Below are 15,752 nucleotides of genomic sequence, written 5' to 3'. Positions count from 1 at the left end.
CCCCCTAACCCCCTGTGCACAAAGGGGGCAGCCCTACTCACCCGTGGGCCTCCGGGGGGTTATTCACCAGGCAGGCCACCTCCTGCATCCGGATCTCTCCGTTCGGCACCGTGCTGGTGTTGTTGTCGTAGTAGCTGAAGATGCCCTCATGGAGTCGGCACCAGCGGCGGCTGAACTCTAAGTGGGGAAGGAGTCAAGCGTTAGCCAAAAAAGCGGAGAAAGGGAGAGGCATAGCTCAGCTCAGGGAGAGAACAAGACCCATCGCTGGAGCACACTTCGAGGCAATGCAAGGAACAGACCCTTATGGGTGGCTTTCAACAAAATATTAAAATACCGTATTTTTCACACCATAGGGCGCACTGGACCATAGGGCGCACCTAGTTTTTTGGGGGGAAATAAAAAAAATTATCCCCCCCCCCGCCAGCCCCAAAGAGCAAAGAAGCCAAGACAGCTAGCGGGATCCATCCCGCTGGCTGTCTTGGCTTCCTCTTTAGAGAGCCAGTGTGGTGTAGTGGTTAAGAGCAGTAGACTCGTAATCTGGTGAACCGGGTTCGCTTCCCCGCTCCTCCACCTGCAGCTGCTGGGTGACCTTGGGCTAGTCACACTTCTCTGAGGTCTCTCAGCCCCACTCACCTCACAGAGTGTTTGTTGTGGGGGAGGAAGGGAAAGGAGATTGTTAGCCGCTTTGAGACTCCTTAGGGTAGTGATAAAGCGGGATATCAAATCCAAACTCTTTCTTTCTTTCTTTGCCGCGCACAACCTATCCAGCCGGGAGAGGCTGCACGCAGCATTTGGAGGGATCCCACTCGCTGTCTTGGCTTCGTTTTTAGCCGCGGGGCTGGGGCGGGGGAACCCCGAGCTTCCCCTGACCCCAGCCCCCAGAACAGGTCCAGGAGCGGCGGCAAGGTTGCGTGCAGCCTTGCTGCCGCTCCCGGAGCTTGCGGAGCTGGAGGCGCGCTCCAAAGGCTTGGGGATAGCTGCCTGAAGCCCAGGGAGCGCAGCAGGTGTTGACACTGCACTCCCCGGGCTTCAGGATGCAGGCTGCTATCCGCAAGCCTTTGGAGCGTGGGGGGAACACTTGCTGCGCACCGACGCCTCTCGCTCTCCAGGCTTCAGCGAAAGCAACGCGAAGCCTCCGGAGCGCGGAGGGAGTGCTCCCTCTGCGCTTCAGAGGTTTCCCGTTGCTATTGCTGAAGTCAAGGAGCCTGCATTCGCTCCATAGGACGCACACACATTTTCCCTTCATTTTTGGAGGGGAAAACGTGCGTCCCTAGAGCGAAAAATACGGTACTTTTCTGCTATGGAGGTGCCAAAACATGTGCTCTGCCTTCAGAGCCCAGCGAGTAAACACACCAAAATCAATGGACCTAAGTCGGTCACGCCCAGTAATTTTTTTCCGGCGGGTCCACTTGACTAACGCTCGACCCTTATCACTTAAGCTGCCATCCCGTCTTGAGAGATTTCGGCAGGTTATCAGCAGCCCACCCCCCTGCGCATTCAGAAACGCTGCAAGAACCATGAGGTCTAGCAACTTGCTCAAAAAGGCAGGGCCGGATTTAGGTTTGTTGAGGCCATAAGCTACTGAAGGTAATGGGGCCCTTTCTATGTCCAGCTGTCCTTTGCCAACAACCAATTGCCACTGCTTTTTGTGTTGAATATATGCTCTATGCACCTAACAGGTATCTAAAGCCATTTGCCCATAACAAAATATAGTGGTACCTTGGGTTACATACGCTTCAGGTTACATACGCTTCAGGTTACAGACTCCTCTAACCCAGAAATATTACCTCGGGTTAAGAACTTTGCTTCAGGATGAGAACAGAAATTGTGCTCCGGCGGCACGGCGGCAGCAGGAGGCCCCATTAGTTAAAATGGTGCTTCAGGTTAAGAACAGTTTCAGATTAAGAATGAACCTCCGGAACAAATTAAGTACTTAACCCGAGGTACCACGAATTAAGTACTTAACCCGAGGTACCACGAATTAAGTACTTAACCCGAGGTACCACAGTGGTACCTCTGGTTCTGAACGGGATCCGTTCCTGAGCCCCTTTCGCAACATGAGCAGAATTCAACCTGCGTCTGTGAGTGCGCAGGTTGCAATTCGCCGCTTCTGCGCATGCATGTGACGTCATTTTGAGCACCTGCGCAAATGCGCGAGCAGCGAAACCCGGAAGTAACCCTTTCCAGTACTTCCATGTTGCCGCGGGATACAACCTGAGAAAATGTAACCTGAACCGAACGTAACAAGAGGTATGACTGTATGTATTTTATCAAAGTAACGGCTATAGCCAGTCCACGCAGAATGTAGGCACCCTATATACAGAAATGAGCAAACCAGTGATATTTTAGGGAGCAGGCCAGCAGGCGGGGCCCATGACTTACATCATAGGAGCCTACACAACACAAAACACGGTTGCTGTATGTAGGTTTTATTTTATTTGTTTTTTATCTTATATTTTGGAAAGGTACATCCAGTTTGTTTTTTTCTTTAATTTTGGGGAGTCCCAAGAGAATGGGGCCCTAAGCTGTAGCTTGTTTAGCTTATACGTAAATCCGGTATGGGTCAAACCCTAAAGTTGTTAACTTCTTTTTACTAAAACACCAAAAAAAAACCCCAAACACCAAGTGATTTCTTTGATTGACTTAAATCCAGAACTGCAAAAAGGTAGTAATCTAAAAGTTCAGGGAGATTGAGTTCCGGCTGCTCTGCGCACCTCCCCCAAAGCACAGCCAATCTTGGGGGGTCCATGAGAGAGCGAAGTCAGTGATTTCGATCTCTGCTCCACGTTTCGGGGTTGCATTTTCAAGCGGCGGCAGTGCGGGGAGGAAAGGAGAATTGATGGCTTTCCTGCCAGCCATCGGCACCATCCGAAGATAACACCGGTCCTAAGAGATCTGCCTTGGCTCCCAGTACGTTTCTGAGCACAATTCAAAGTGTTGGTGCTGACCTTTAAAGCCCTAAACGGCCTCAGTCCAGTATACCTGAAGGAGCATCTCCACCCCCATCATTCTGCCCAGACACTGAGGTCCAGCTCCGAGGGCCTTCTGGCGGATCCCTCATTGCGAGAAGCCAAGTTATAGGGAACCAGGCAGAGGGCCTTCTCGGTAGTGGCGCCCGCCCTGTGGAACTCCCTCCCACCAGATGTGAAGGAAATAAGCAGCTATCTTCTCTTCAAAAGACATCTGAAGGCAGCCTTGTTTAGGGAAGTTTTTAATATTTAATGCTGTATTGCTTTTAACACTTGATTCGGAGCCGCCCAGAGCAGCTGGGGAAACTTAGCCAGATGGGCAGGGTATAAATAATAAATTATTATTTATTATTATTATTATTATTATTATTATTATTATTATTATTATTATTATTAGAAACCTGCCTCGGTGCCCCCCCCCCCGCCTTGCCTCACCTTCCCGTGATTTCCGTTCGTGGACCAGCTTAGCCATGGAGGGTGCCTTGTAGAGGAAGCCATTGTGAGCGACAGAAGGCAGGATGATGGAGTAGTGCTTCTCTATGTTGGTGCCCATGTCCAGCTGAGGGGTCTCTGCCAAGGCAAGAGAGAAACGGGGTGAGTGGCACGCTGGAGTCACAAGGCAGGGAGCTTTGGCCTGGAGAAGAGATGGAGTCACATCTCTTTTTTCTTTTTTTTATAAGATATTTATTAGAATTTTCCATTTTATACAAACAAAGAAAAATTAAAAAGAAAAAATAATAAAAACACATAAAGTTCATAACTTATTTTTCAGTAACATACTTTCCTGACCTCCTTCTTGTATTCCAGTTCAAATTGTTTATCCAGCAAATCCTTATCTCCCAACATTACAGTTAAACCCCTTATTTTCTATCCATCTTCTTACATTATTGTAGCTTAAACTCTTAGTTATATACAAAGAAAAAAGGGACCATTTTTTCATATTCTTGTGTGCCATTACAGCTAGAAACCACTTAATTTCAATCCAACATCACTCAACATTCATTAATATTGCAGTATTTTTGTAAATAGTCCTTGAATTTCTTCCATTCTTCTTCTGCCGACTCTTCTCCCTGGTCGCGAATTCTGCCAGTCATTTCTGCCAATCCCATAAAGTCAATCAACTTCGTCTGCCATTCTTCCAGAGTGGGTAGATCTTGCGTCTTCCAATACTTTGTGATAAGTATTCTTGCTGCTGTTGTGGCATACATAAAGAAAGTTCTATCCTTCTTTGACACCAATTGGCCGACCATGCCCAAGAGAAAGGCCTCTGGTTTCTTCAGAAAGGTATATTTAAATACCTTTTTCAATTCATTATAAATCATTTCCCAGAAAGCCTTAATCCTAGGGCACGTCCACCAAAGGTGAAAGAATGTACCTTCATTTTCTTTACATTTCCAACATTTATTATCGGGCAAATGATATATTTTTGCAAGCTTGACTGGGGTCATGTACCACCTGTATATCATTTTCATAATATTTTCTCTTAAGGCACTACATGCCGTAAATTTCATACCTGTGGTCGAGATGGAGTCACATCTCCAAAGGGCTGCCCCATGGAAGATGGAAGAAGCCTGCCTGAACTCAAATGACGACAAAAGAGATTCCAGCAAAACGTCAGGAAGAACCTTCGGACGGCAAGTGGACTCCCTCAGGAGCTGGTGGGCTCTCCTTCCTCGAAGGCTTTTAGGCAGAGGTTGGGTGGCCACCTGTCACTGATTATTGAGCTGTGATCTCTGCATTTCGGGGGTTGGACTAGATGACCCTCAGGGTCCCTTCCAACGCTACGATTCTATGATTCCATGACAGCACCATTTGTGTCCCTCCATCACCCCTACCGTCAGACAAGCTGGGAAGCATGCAGAGGAGGGCAACCAAGATGATCAAGGGCCTGGAAAACCAAGCCTGATGAGGAGCGGTTGAAGGAGCTGGGTATGTTTAGCCTGGAAAAGAGGAGACTGAGAGGAGATGGGAGAGCCATCTTCGAATATCTCACAGGCTGTCCCATGGGAGAGGGAACAAGCTTGTTTTCTCCTGCTCTGGAGGGGAGGACTCGAACCCATGGCTTCAAGTCGCAAGAAAGGAGATTCCGACTCAACATCAAGAAGAACTTTCTGATATTTCCTCTAAGTTTTCATTATCCTAGGCGGCTGCCGAAAGTGGGCCCTGAAAAAGCAGGGGGGGCGCGTGTCCCCTCAGCCGCGCTCAGGGTAGATCCTTTGAAGGGGACCTTTCCCTTTAGTTCTCTTTTTTAAAGAAAATGAAATTAAAATACGCATGCATATATAAAGGGGTACCCAGTCAACCAAGCGCTGTGAGCCCTGCCAGTTTGATTAACTGGTGGTGTTTGAAGAGGCAAGGAGGCTCATAAAACCACTTCGTGTGCGACCTTCCTACTAACTTCGCTTAATGAAACAAACAGGAAGCGAGACAACCCCTTACAATCACCAACTAAAGGATGGAAATATACATGTTTACATGTTACATGTTATAAGTGTTGTCTGTTAAGTGTATGTGAGTCTGTTCCTTGTGTCTCTGTCATTTTAGAAATGTTTAAGGGGTTTGTGTTTAAAATTGGCCACAACATCCACAGACTGCCTTTCTTAAGTGTGCATAGTTTAAAACGGCAAGCTTGCTTCAAATTTTAGTTTAAAGAAACCATGTTGGACCTGATCAACTTAAACATGGCATGTTTTTAACACTGGGAGCCGCCCAGAGTGGCTGGGGAAACTCAGCCAGATGGATGGGGTATCAATAATAAATTATTATTATATTATTATTATTATTTGACAGTGGAACAATATCGCTTGGGAGGTGGTGGACTCTCCTTCCTTGGAGGTTTTCAAGCAGAGGTTGGACGGCCATCTGCCAGGGATGCTGTAGCTGAGATTCTTGCATTGTAGGGGGTTGGACTGGATGACCTTTGGGGTCCCTTCCAACTCCACAATTCTGTGATCTGCCTTCCTTTCCTTCCTTCCTGTAAAAAACACAGAGAGCGCAGGACGACTCCTATTCCCCCCAACTCGGTTGCCCCTGCTTTTGACTGCTTCAGGGGCCCGAGCCGCCAAGCCAAACAGCCGAGGGGCGTGGGGGCCAGAGAATTGATGCAAACCAGATGTGCCGGGGGGCGGGGGAAGACCCATCAAAGCTTCGCAACGCACGCTCAGCAAGCCTGTCTGTTTTTCCAGCCCACCCGCCTTTTGTTTTTCAAGCCGCTCAGTCGCCGGCTCATCCATCTTCAGAGACAAGGCTTTTGGCCCTTCCTGCCGGTAATTCGCTCCGTGGGCTTTCCAAAAACCGAAAAGGGTGTGGGGAGAAATTTGGCCGAGGCGGAAGGGGAGCGGGGAAGGGTCAGCGCTGGGCTCTGCTGAGCTTGCCAAAAGCAGTGAGTCAGCGAAGCATCGTTCCGGGTAGATGGCGAAAGAAGAACTTACGGCGGGGGGAGCTGGAAATTTGGGCTTGGTTTTTTGTCGTCCTGGCGGTGGGCCTTTTGTTCCAAGCCCAGCCCAGCATGGATTCCCAGCAAAGCTTCTTCTCTACTTCCCAGAACAGACCCCCCATTTCTTACAATATCTGGTATTGCAGAGCTGGAGAAGGTACGGAACAGGGATGCTTCCTTCACTGCCGGGGGCTGGACTAGATGCCTCTAGAGATCGCTTCCAACTCTACAGTTTGATGGTTCAATGACCCCGAAACTATCAAGAGGGGTGGACCAACTTCCCTACAAGAAAAGGTTGCAGTGTTTGGGACTTTTCAGCGTAGAGAAAAGGCGAGGAGAAGGCGACTTGATAGAAAGTTATAACGTGATGCCTAGCGTGGAGAAAGCAGAGAGAGAAAAGGTTTTGCTCCCTCTCTCGTAACACTTGCAGGCATGCCATAAAGCTGGATGTTGGAAGATTTAGGGCAGAGAAAAGGAAGGACTTATTCGGGCAGCAGGTGGTTCAACTGTGGAACTCCCTGCCACAGGGATGGCCTCCAATCTGGATGGCTTCAAAAAAGGCCAAGACAAATTCATGGGGTAGCCTCAGGGGCTACTAGCCAAAAGGGCGTTGCTCTGCCTTCACAAATCGGAGGCAGCAATGCTTCTGATCTAGAAGCCACCTTTGGTTCCTGCTGGTGGCTGTTTTTTCCTTAAATACCAGCAAAATCTGAGATATTCCGCTTTATGCCTCCGACACATTTCAGGTCTGTTTTCAGGTTCCAAAAAAAAAGGGGGGGGGGAGAATGATTCATTTCCCCAAAACCGCAAAAGAGGGTGCAAAGGAGAACAGTTTTGCAGGATCCTCTCTGCAGATCCTCTCTCTCCTGCCTTGTTCTTCCATTCGGGGGGGGGGGGCAAGGAACATGGATGGAAGATATGCCGGAACACCACACCCAATATCCATGTCCCTCCTTCCCAATTCTGATGCGCAGAGCTGAACTGCTGTTCCGAAGTCTCCTGCTCAGATACTGCGGTTCCCCAAGCAAAAATAAATGTGTAATTCACGGTTACTAGTTTCGACATTATTTTATTATTGTCTTCCTTGGAGGGGGGTGCAAACTGCTATTCTGAGTGATATTTTTTTTGTAAGATCGGGTGGCAGTCACTGGAGGAGGCGGTGGCTCAAAAAAGTTTAGGAACCGCTGGTCTAGACCCTTTACAGGTTCAGCCAGGTATCCCCCCCCCAAATGATTGTCTTTCCTGGTCAACGTCCTCCCTGCTTTCCCACTTCACTTCTTCGAAAAGCTGGACACAGACCTCTGCAGAATTACAGAAGCATAGAAATATAAAGTTGGAGGGCACCCTAAAGGTCCTCTAGTCCAACCCCCTTGCAATGCCCAACGCCCCCAAGAGCTGCTGCCAGTCAGAGCAGACCATCCTAGGCAGGCCCAGACTCCGATTCCAAAGGGGGCCTCGGTCAGCATATTTTTTTAAAGCACTATTGTATGTCTATATTTTCCATTTTGTCTTTATATGCAGATACGGTTCAAGCCTTGAATTAAAACTGTCAACGTAACTTTTGCGAAAATTATTTATATACAGTGGTACATCTGGATGCAAACGGGATCTGTTCCGGAGCCTCGTTCACATCCAGAAGCGAACGCAACCCACGTCCGCGGGTTGTGATTCACCGCTTCCACGCATGCGCGGGACTTCATTTTTACCATCTGCGCTTACCGTTACTTTCGGGTCGCTGCAGCGCACAACCCAAAAATACTTATTCCGAAGCTACTGCAACCCGAGGTATGACTTATTTATAAGACTTCAGTTATCCCCAGGGTAAAAAAGGGGGGGGCACATTATCTACCTGGCCAGGGCCTCTGCCTGGCTCTGCAAGGCCCTGATCCTAGGCTAGAGTCTGACCTGGCTATGGGATACTGAAGCAGCCGACACCTGGTGCTTGCACCTCACATCTGAGGGGTGGTGCTCCAAATGCACCGGGGAGAGAAATAGGTTCGGGAGCCAGCCCAGAAAACTCGGGACGACACAGCGCCCTTTCTTCCTCCTGCCTCATTTCCCCAGGCACTCGCTGTTCGGCTTGCAACACCCGCACTCCGACTTGCAGGCGCCCTCCGCTCCAGCCCCTCTGGCCAAATTCCTCTGCCCCTTTCCCCTCCTCACCGGAGGTCTTGTTGTGCAGCAGAAACTCCACCTGAAGCCTCTGGCCGGCCTGCTCCGCTAAGGCGATGGGCGAGGGGTAGCCGGGGTCGCCCGTGTAGCAGTTGACCTCGGCGCCGCAGAACAAGAGGGAGAGCGTCTCCGCCAGGTCCCTGGTGGTCACGGCTGCGCACAGAGCCTGTTGGGGGGGGGAACAAGGGGAGAGAGTTAGGTGCACCTGAGAGCGAGGAGAGAGGAGGAAGGGAAGGAGGAGAGCGAGGGGGGCATCCGAACCTCTGCCCAGGCAGGTGCCAGCAAACCATCCTCAAAGCAGCGTTGGCTGAGACGGCAGGAGCCGTCCGAGGGAGGCAGCGGCCAAGGGGAGCTGGCTGCACAAAGGAAGTTTTCAGCCTAAGAGAAGGCAACGGGTCTTTTATCTATCGAAAGGAGGCAAGGCACCCCACGGGTGGCATTCCAGAGTCCCTGGCCAGGAGGGTGGGGACTAGGCTTTGCTGCAAATGAGAAGCAGAGAAGCCCCGGGAGGGAGGGAGAAAGTGCTGCAATCTGATCCCGCAAGGTCAGGTCCCACTTACTTGCCTCTGCCAGAGCGCAGATGGGAGGAGGGATGGAGGGAGGGGGGAGAGTCATGGGCCTCCCTTCCCCCAGAGCCACATGGGGAAACAACACACAAGCTGCAAAAACAGTGCATGGAACGCAGCTCTGGACTGCTCCCAAGCTCGCATTTTTTAAAAGCGAAGGGCGACTCTTCCGCCGCACCAGCTGAGGGCAGGGGGCGTACCTCATCCCCAAGCTCATTTATATTTGCATTGATTTACAGTGGTTACAGGATGCGGGTGGTGCTGTGGGTTAAACCACAGAGCCTGGGGCTTGCTGATCGGAAGGTTGGCGGTTCGAATCCCCACGACGGGGATGAGCTCCCGTTGCTCAGTCCCTGTTCCTGCCAACCTAGCAGTTCAAAAGCACAAAGTGCAAGTAGATAAATAGGTACTGCTCCGGCAGCAAGGTATACGGCATTTCCATGCGCTGCTCTGGCTCGCCAGAAGCGGCTTAGTCATGCTGGCCACATGCTGTACGCCCACTCCCTCGGCCAGTTACACGAGATGAGCGCCGCAACCCCAGAGTCAGCCACGACTGGACCTAATGGTCACCTTTACCTTTACAATGGTACCTTGGTTCTCAAATGCCTTGGTTCTCAAACAACTTAGAACCCATACACTGCAAACCCAGAAGTAAGTTTTCCGGATTGCAAACTTTTTCCGGAAGCCGAACATGCTCCTTTTTGAGTGTTACGCTGAGGACTGTCTGTCTTCTCTATTTATTTTGCATTTTTGGTTTTGCAGCTCTTTTTGTTTTGTTTTTGTGACTGTGGCACATTGATTATTGCTTTCATTTTATGAATCAAGGATCTTGTTAGATAGTAAAATCCATGTTAAATTGCTGCTTTAAGGATTGTTTATAAAAGTCTGGAACTGATTAATCCATTTTGCATGACTTTCTATGGTTTTGGAACGCTTTGGTTTTGGAACGGATTCCGGAACACATTAAGTTTGAGAACCAAGGTACCACTGTATTAAGCGTGGAAGTGGGATCATCACAAAAAGGAGGAAGGCAAAGAATCCAGTGCTGAAAGCATCCAGTGTCTCTGCCCAGAAGGACTAAAGTCCAAAGGATACAGCGCAGCTCCAAAGTAATAATAAAGAATAAATTGGTCCAAAGATGCCCTTGGCATATAATAAGATTTTGCCCACGCCGTGCCTAATTCTACACATTTCAACCAGGGAGAAGAGACGGTGGAAGAAGATTGGAAGAAATTTAAAGACTATCTACAGAAATATTGTAAAATTAATGAATGTTAGAATGATGTTGGATAGAAATTAAGTGGTTTCCAGCTGTAATGCTTTAAGAATATGGAAGAAGGGTATAAATAGGTAAAAAAATAATAATTAAAATGATGTTGGATTGGAAATAAGTGGTATTAGCAACAAAGTTAATAAGAATATGCAAAAATGAATTGATAATGGATGAAAATACTGAGTTATAAAATGTTAAGTTATAGAGATAAGATAAATGAAAGAGGGTAAGGATTTGCTGATTTGATTATGTAAATGGGAATACAAGAAGGGGAGGTGTGAGGAAGTCAAAGAAACAAGCAAATGAGTTTTAAGTTATGAAAAAGAATTGTTTTTAATTTTTCTTATTTTTTCTGTATGTTTATTCTTATTTTTTTGTTCTTTTATTATGTGTTTTTGTATATTTGTCTTTGTAAATATGCCTCTTCCTTGCCTTCTCACTGAACTAAGCAATTCCGATCGAACCCATTTGCAATAAAAAAAGGTCAGTCATCGCCAGAGCACAAAAGCAAATGTCCCGGAAGTCTTGCTCACTAAGCCCATAAGTGGGAAATCCAAAGCAGGGTACAATAATAATAATAATAATAATAATAATAATAATAATAATAATAAGTGTATAAAAATCCCAGCAGGTCAAGCGACTGAGCTTGCAAGGGATGTTCAAACGATTCCAGCTTCTTTCGCGCATTCCTTCACAGCTTCCTGACAGCTCTCTGGGGCCAGGACATTTCCGAAGAAAAAATAAATAGGGGAGAGGCGCCGGTTTTCCACATCCATAAAATGGCTCAGCGCACACCCTCGCAGCAGGAACACAGGAAGCGGCCTCATACACTCAGAAGCAGAGAACCACAGTGTTGGAAGGGACCCCTGTGGCTCATCTAGTCCAACCCCCGACATGCTCTGAACGATGCCTCTGACGCAGGCGGTTTTGTTGAAATATGGCCCCCTTTTAAAATATGCTCAAATCAAGGCCCTGAGGACTGGCACTCACCAACTGCACAGATAGGTTTATGGGGGAAATTGACACATTTATCCCCTGCTCTGGGAATGGGGAACCAATTGCAGAAGAAAGAATAGCGATACTACTACTAAAAATACTAATACAGTGGTACCTCGGGTTACAGACGCTTCAGGTTACATATGCTTCAGGTTACAGACTCCGCTAACCCAGAAATAGTACCTCAGGTTAAGAAATCTTTGCTTCAGGATGAGAACAGAAATCGTGCTCTGGCGGCGCGGCAGCAGCGGGAGGCCCCATTAGCTAAAGTGGTGCTTCAGGTTAAGAACAGTTTCAGGTTAAGAACGGACCTCCGGAACGAATTAAGTACTTAACCCGAGGTACCACTTTTCTAATAACCATGGGAGAAATGGTAGGGATTTCCTTGCTGTTGTTCTTTTAAAAGAAGATGCAGTGGTGCCTCGCAAGACGAAAAGAATCCGTTCCGCGAGTCTCTTCGTCTTGCGGTTTCTTCGTCTTGCGAAGCAAGCCCGTTAGCGGCTTAGCGGATTAGCGCTATTAGCGGCTTAGCGGCTTAGCGGATCAGCTGATAAGCAGCTTAGCGGCTTGGGAAAAAGGGGGGGGGGAAGGAAAAAAACCCCGCAGGAACTCGCAAGACATTTTCGCCTTGCGAAGCAAGCGCATAGGAAATTCGTTTTGCGTTGCACCTCCAAAACGGAAAACCCTTTCGTCTAGCGGGTTTTTCCGTCTTGCGAGGCATTCGTCTTGCAGGGCACCACTGTGTTTAAACTCAGCTTTGGAAGTGAGGGAACGGCACTCTGCACACACCCAGAGGCTATCTGCACCACGAGACACAACACTGCAATTCATTTCTCTTTGCCCAGCTCGTACAAGCTATGCACAAATTTCCTTGTTGCTTGGACACTGTTCTGGGCGTCTCGCCCAGAGCCGGATCTGGCGCAGGAGATGCAAGCCATAAGCGGAGGCAGTTCCTCACACTCCCCGCACCCCCTTGTGCTATCCAGATGACAGCATCTGCCCACCTGCCGGTCCACAGGCCTGGGGGACCCAGCTTCTTAACCCTCACCCTCCCTATCCAGGAACTGGCCCTAAACAGCTCAGGACCACCTCTTGCCATATGAACCGACCCGGATATCATCTTCAGAGGCACTTCTCCATCTGCCTTCTCCCCGAGGTGGCAACACGAGAACAGGGCCTTTTCTATGATGATTTGTGTTTGAGAACCATATGTTATGACTGTACTACAGGTATGACTGTACTACAGTGGACACTTGGGTTGCAAACGTGATCCGTGCGGGATGCACGTTCGTAGCCCACAGCGTTCGCAACCCGCAGTGGCACGTCTGCGCACGCGCGGGTTGCGATTCGGCACTTATGCGCATGCACAAAGCGCGATTTAACACTTCTGCACATGCACAACCCCCCAAACCCAGAAGTAACCTGTTCTGATACTTCCGGGTTTCGGTGTGTCCGTAACCCAAAAAAACGCAACCTGAAGCGTCTGTAACCCAAGATATGACTGTATGTTTTTTTTTATGTGCTGGAAGCCACCCAGAGTGGTTGGGCGACCCAGTTGGGCAGAGTGCAAATATATTTTAAAAAAATCTTATTATTATTTGGCGAATTGACATCTGGTGCCGTTTAAAATGTGTTGTGGGAGGGATTTTTTGTTTTGCTTTTGTTTTGTTTTTTATTATGTATTTTGCGTTATTCCTTCTGTATTCTTCTGTGCAATATACAAATTCAGTAAATAAATAAATAAATAGTTCTAATAATAAATAAATAATAATAATAATAGGAATATCCACCTTGTTGAGCTCCTCCTGGTTGCCAAAGAGCGGGTGGTAGCGCCGGTATTTTCCTTCCCTGTACTTTGCCACGAGGAAGCGGCGCCTCTCCTGGCTGTCGCTCCTGGGGTGGACTGCCTCGCTGGGGGGGACGTTGGCCGCCCAGAACTGGTTGGCCACTGCGTTGCCGATCTGCAGGAAGAGCTGGGGAGGCAAAAGGGGCAGGGAGGTGAAGGCTGTCCACGTAGGGACAGGCTACGCAATTGCACTGCCTGATCCACCGCCGCTCTGGGTCTCATGGAGTCATCTACTCCAGGCTTCCTCAATCTAACCAGTGGTTAGGGATGCTGGGAGCTGTAGTCTCAAAACATCTGGAGGGCCGAGGTTGAGGAGGCCTGGCTTAGGGCGCTGAGAGCTGTTTGGAGACACACACACACACACACACACACACACACACACACACACACACCATTCCCCTCCCAGGTCCCACAGCGGTTTAACGACCAGCCCCTCCTCCCTGGGAATCATAGCTCTGGGAGGGAGAATACAGCGTCCCCCCCAAAAAACCCAACAACTTCTCAGTGCAAAGAATTCTGGGAAGTGTAGTTTGTTAAGGATGCTGGGAGCTGTTAGGACAACCTCAGCCCTCCTGGTGTTTTGAGACTACAATTCCCATCATCCCTGACCACTGGTCCTGCTAACTAAGGATCATGGGAGTTGTAGGCCAAAAACATCTGGAGGGCCGAGGTTGAGGAAACCTGATCTAGCCCCGTACTACAACTCATCCAGAATGCGCCAGCTAGACTGGGGACTGGGAGCGGCCACCGAGACCACATAACACCGATCCTGAGAGATCTGCATTGGCTCCCAGTATGTTTCCGAGCACAATTCAAAGTGTTGGTGCTGACCTTTAAAGCCCTAAACGGCCTCAGTCCAGTATACCTGAAGGAGCATCTCCACCCCCATCATTCTGCCCAGACACTGAGGTCCAGCTCCGAGGGCCTTCTGGTGGTTCCCTCCCTGCGAGAAGCCAAGTTACAGGGAACCAGCCAGAGGGCCTTCTCGGTGGTGGCTCCCTCCCTGTGGAATGCCCTCCCACCAGATGTCAAAGAGATAAACAACTACCAGACTTTTAGAAGACATCTGAAGGCAGCCCTCTTTAGGGAAGCTCTTAATGTTTAACAGACTATTGTATTTTAATACTTTGTTGGAAGCCGCCCAGAGTGGCTGGGGAAACCCAGCCAGATGGGCGAGGTATAAACAATAAATTATTATTATTATGGGTGCCATGCAATGTGTGTGCCCCTGGCATACCAAAATTTGTGGGTGCTCAGCCCCTTCGTGGGGAATTTTGTGGGTGCTCAGGCCCCCAGGCCCCCGAGCCAGCGATGGAAGAGAAGTTTGTTCAGTCCATATTGTGACCCAATTCACCCCTCCCAGAATGGAACAGGATCACCCTTCAGAATTCACCCTTCTCCAAATTTTGCAAGACAGATCTCAGCTCAAATAATGTACCCCCCCCCCCAAATCACAGAATTGTAGATTTGGAACGGAGCCTGGGGAACATCCTAGTGCAACCCCCTGCCATTTATCATTGTAAAAGAGGCTTAGGAATGTGGGCATTGTGATGAATGTGAAATCTGCATTGCTGTCCAAATTGTTTTTTTTACAGTAGTGAAAAACGGCAGAGAACAGAGTTTAATGAATGAACTTCTGTGAGACTGACGGGCGTGGAAGTAGACCGCTCCCTCCGTCTCTGCCCTAAACCTTAATGCATTGGGGGAAATGATCACAAATATGTTTAATTCATGGCTCAGTCGGTAGAGTCTTAATTTCTGGGTCATGGGTTCGAGTCTCACACTGGGCAATCGATTCCTGCATTGCAGGCGGTTGGACTGGAAGACCCTCATGGTCTCAACTCTACAATTCTGGGATTCGACTCTATACAGTCAAAAGCGCACAGACAAACAGACAATTGATTTCAGCTCAGGGCACCTTAAACCTCACAGCACCTGGGAGCTGCACTAACATTAAAAGCCAGGCAGGCATTTCCAAGGGATGAGATCAGCCAGACACACCCAGCAGCATTGGGATGTGTTGGGACGCATTGCCAAGACCTTGGAACATCCAGTATTTTCTATCATCAGCAACATCAGCAACATTAGCTGTATTTGTTGCTTGATCCACATTGGAAGGAATGACAGCAGATTAGAGCATATAAGAGAACAATTAGAAGCAGTAAAACGAAACCACTGTGATTTAGTGCGCCCTTTCTTTACACAATTCATTAGCAAATAAATCATAGCGTAGCTAATGCAGGGCTTGTTGTTGTTTAGTTGTTTAGTCGTGTCCGACTCTTTGTGACCCCCTGGAGCAGAGCACGCCAGGCCCTCCTGTCTTCCACTGCCCCCTCCCGCCGTTTGGTCAAACTCATGCTGGTAGCTTCTATGACACTTTGTGGCCAAGTGGGGCTTTGAACTGTGGTCTCTCCCACATTTGAACCCAGTACTCTGACCACTACACCATACTGCCTACAACTCCCATCAGCCCCAGCTGGAAGTTTAAGCAAGG

General features: G+C 48.7%; 1 protein-coding gene across 25 annotated transcripts in view; it reads right to left on the bottom strand.

Moving 5' to 3' along the window:
* The window catches only part of ARAP1 (ArfGAP with RhoGAP domain, ankyrin repeat and PH domain 1), a 135,769-nt gene that overhangs the window by 29,796 nt on the left and 90,221 nt on the right, over positions 1–15,752 (bottom strand). For all 25 annotated transcript variants that reach the window (XR_014547101.1, XR_014547102.1, XR_014547103.1 and 22 more), the window contains 4 exons: positions 13,203–13,385; positions 8,569–8,743; positions 3,405–3,539; positions 42–177 (listed from right to left, as the gene is read on the bottom strand). Coding sequence is in view for 21 of the 25 variants with exons in the window: in XM_083609556.1 (XP_083465682.1) it covers positions 42–177; positions 3,405–3,539; positions 8,569–8,743; positions 13,203–13,385 (629 nt within the window). In the remaining 4 variants the exon portion in view is untranslated. The remainder of the gene's footprint in view (positions 1–41; positions 178–3,404; positions 3,540–8,568; positions 8,744–13,202; positions 13,386–15,752) is intronic.

The sequence above is a fragment of the Podarcis filfolensis genome (genome assembly GCF_964270895.1).
Source record: "Podarcis filfolensis genome assembly, chromosome: 4".
NCBI classification, from domain to species: domain Eukaryota; kingdom Metazoa; phylum Chordata; class Lepidosauria; order Squamata; family Lacertidae; genus Podarcis; species Podarcis filfolensis.
This window is presented reverse-complemented; position numbering and strand designations above follow the sequence as displayed.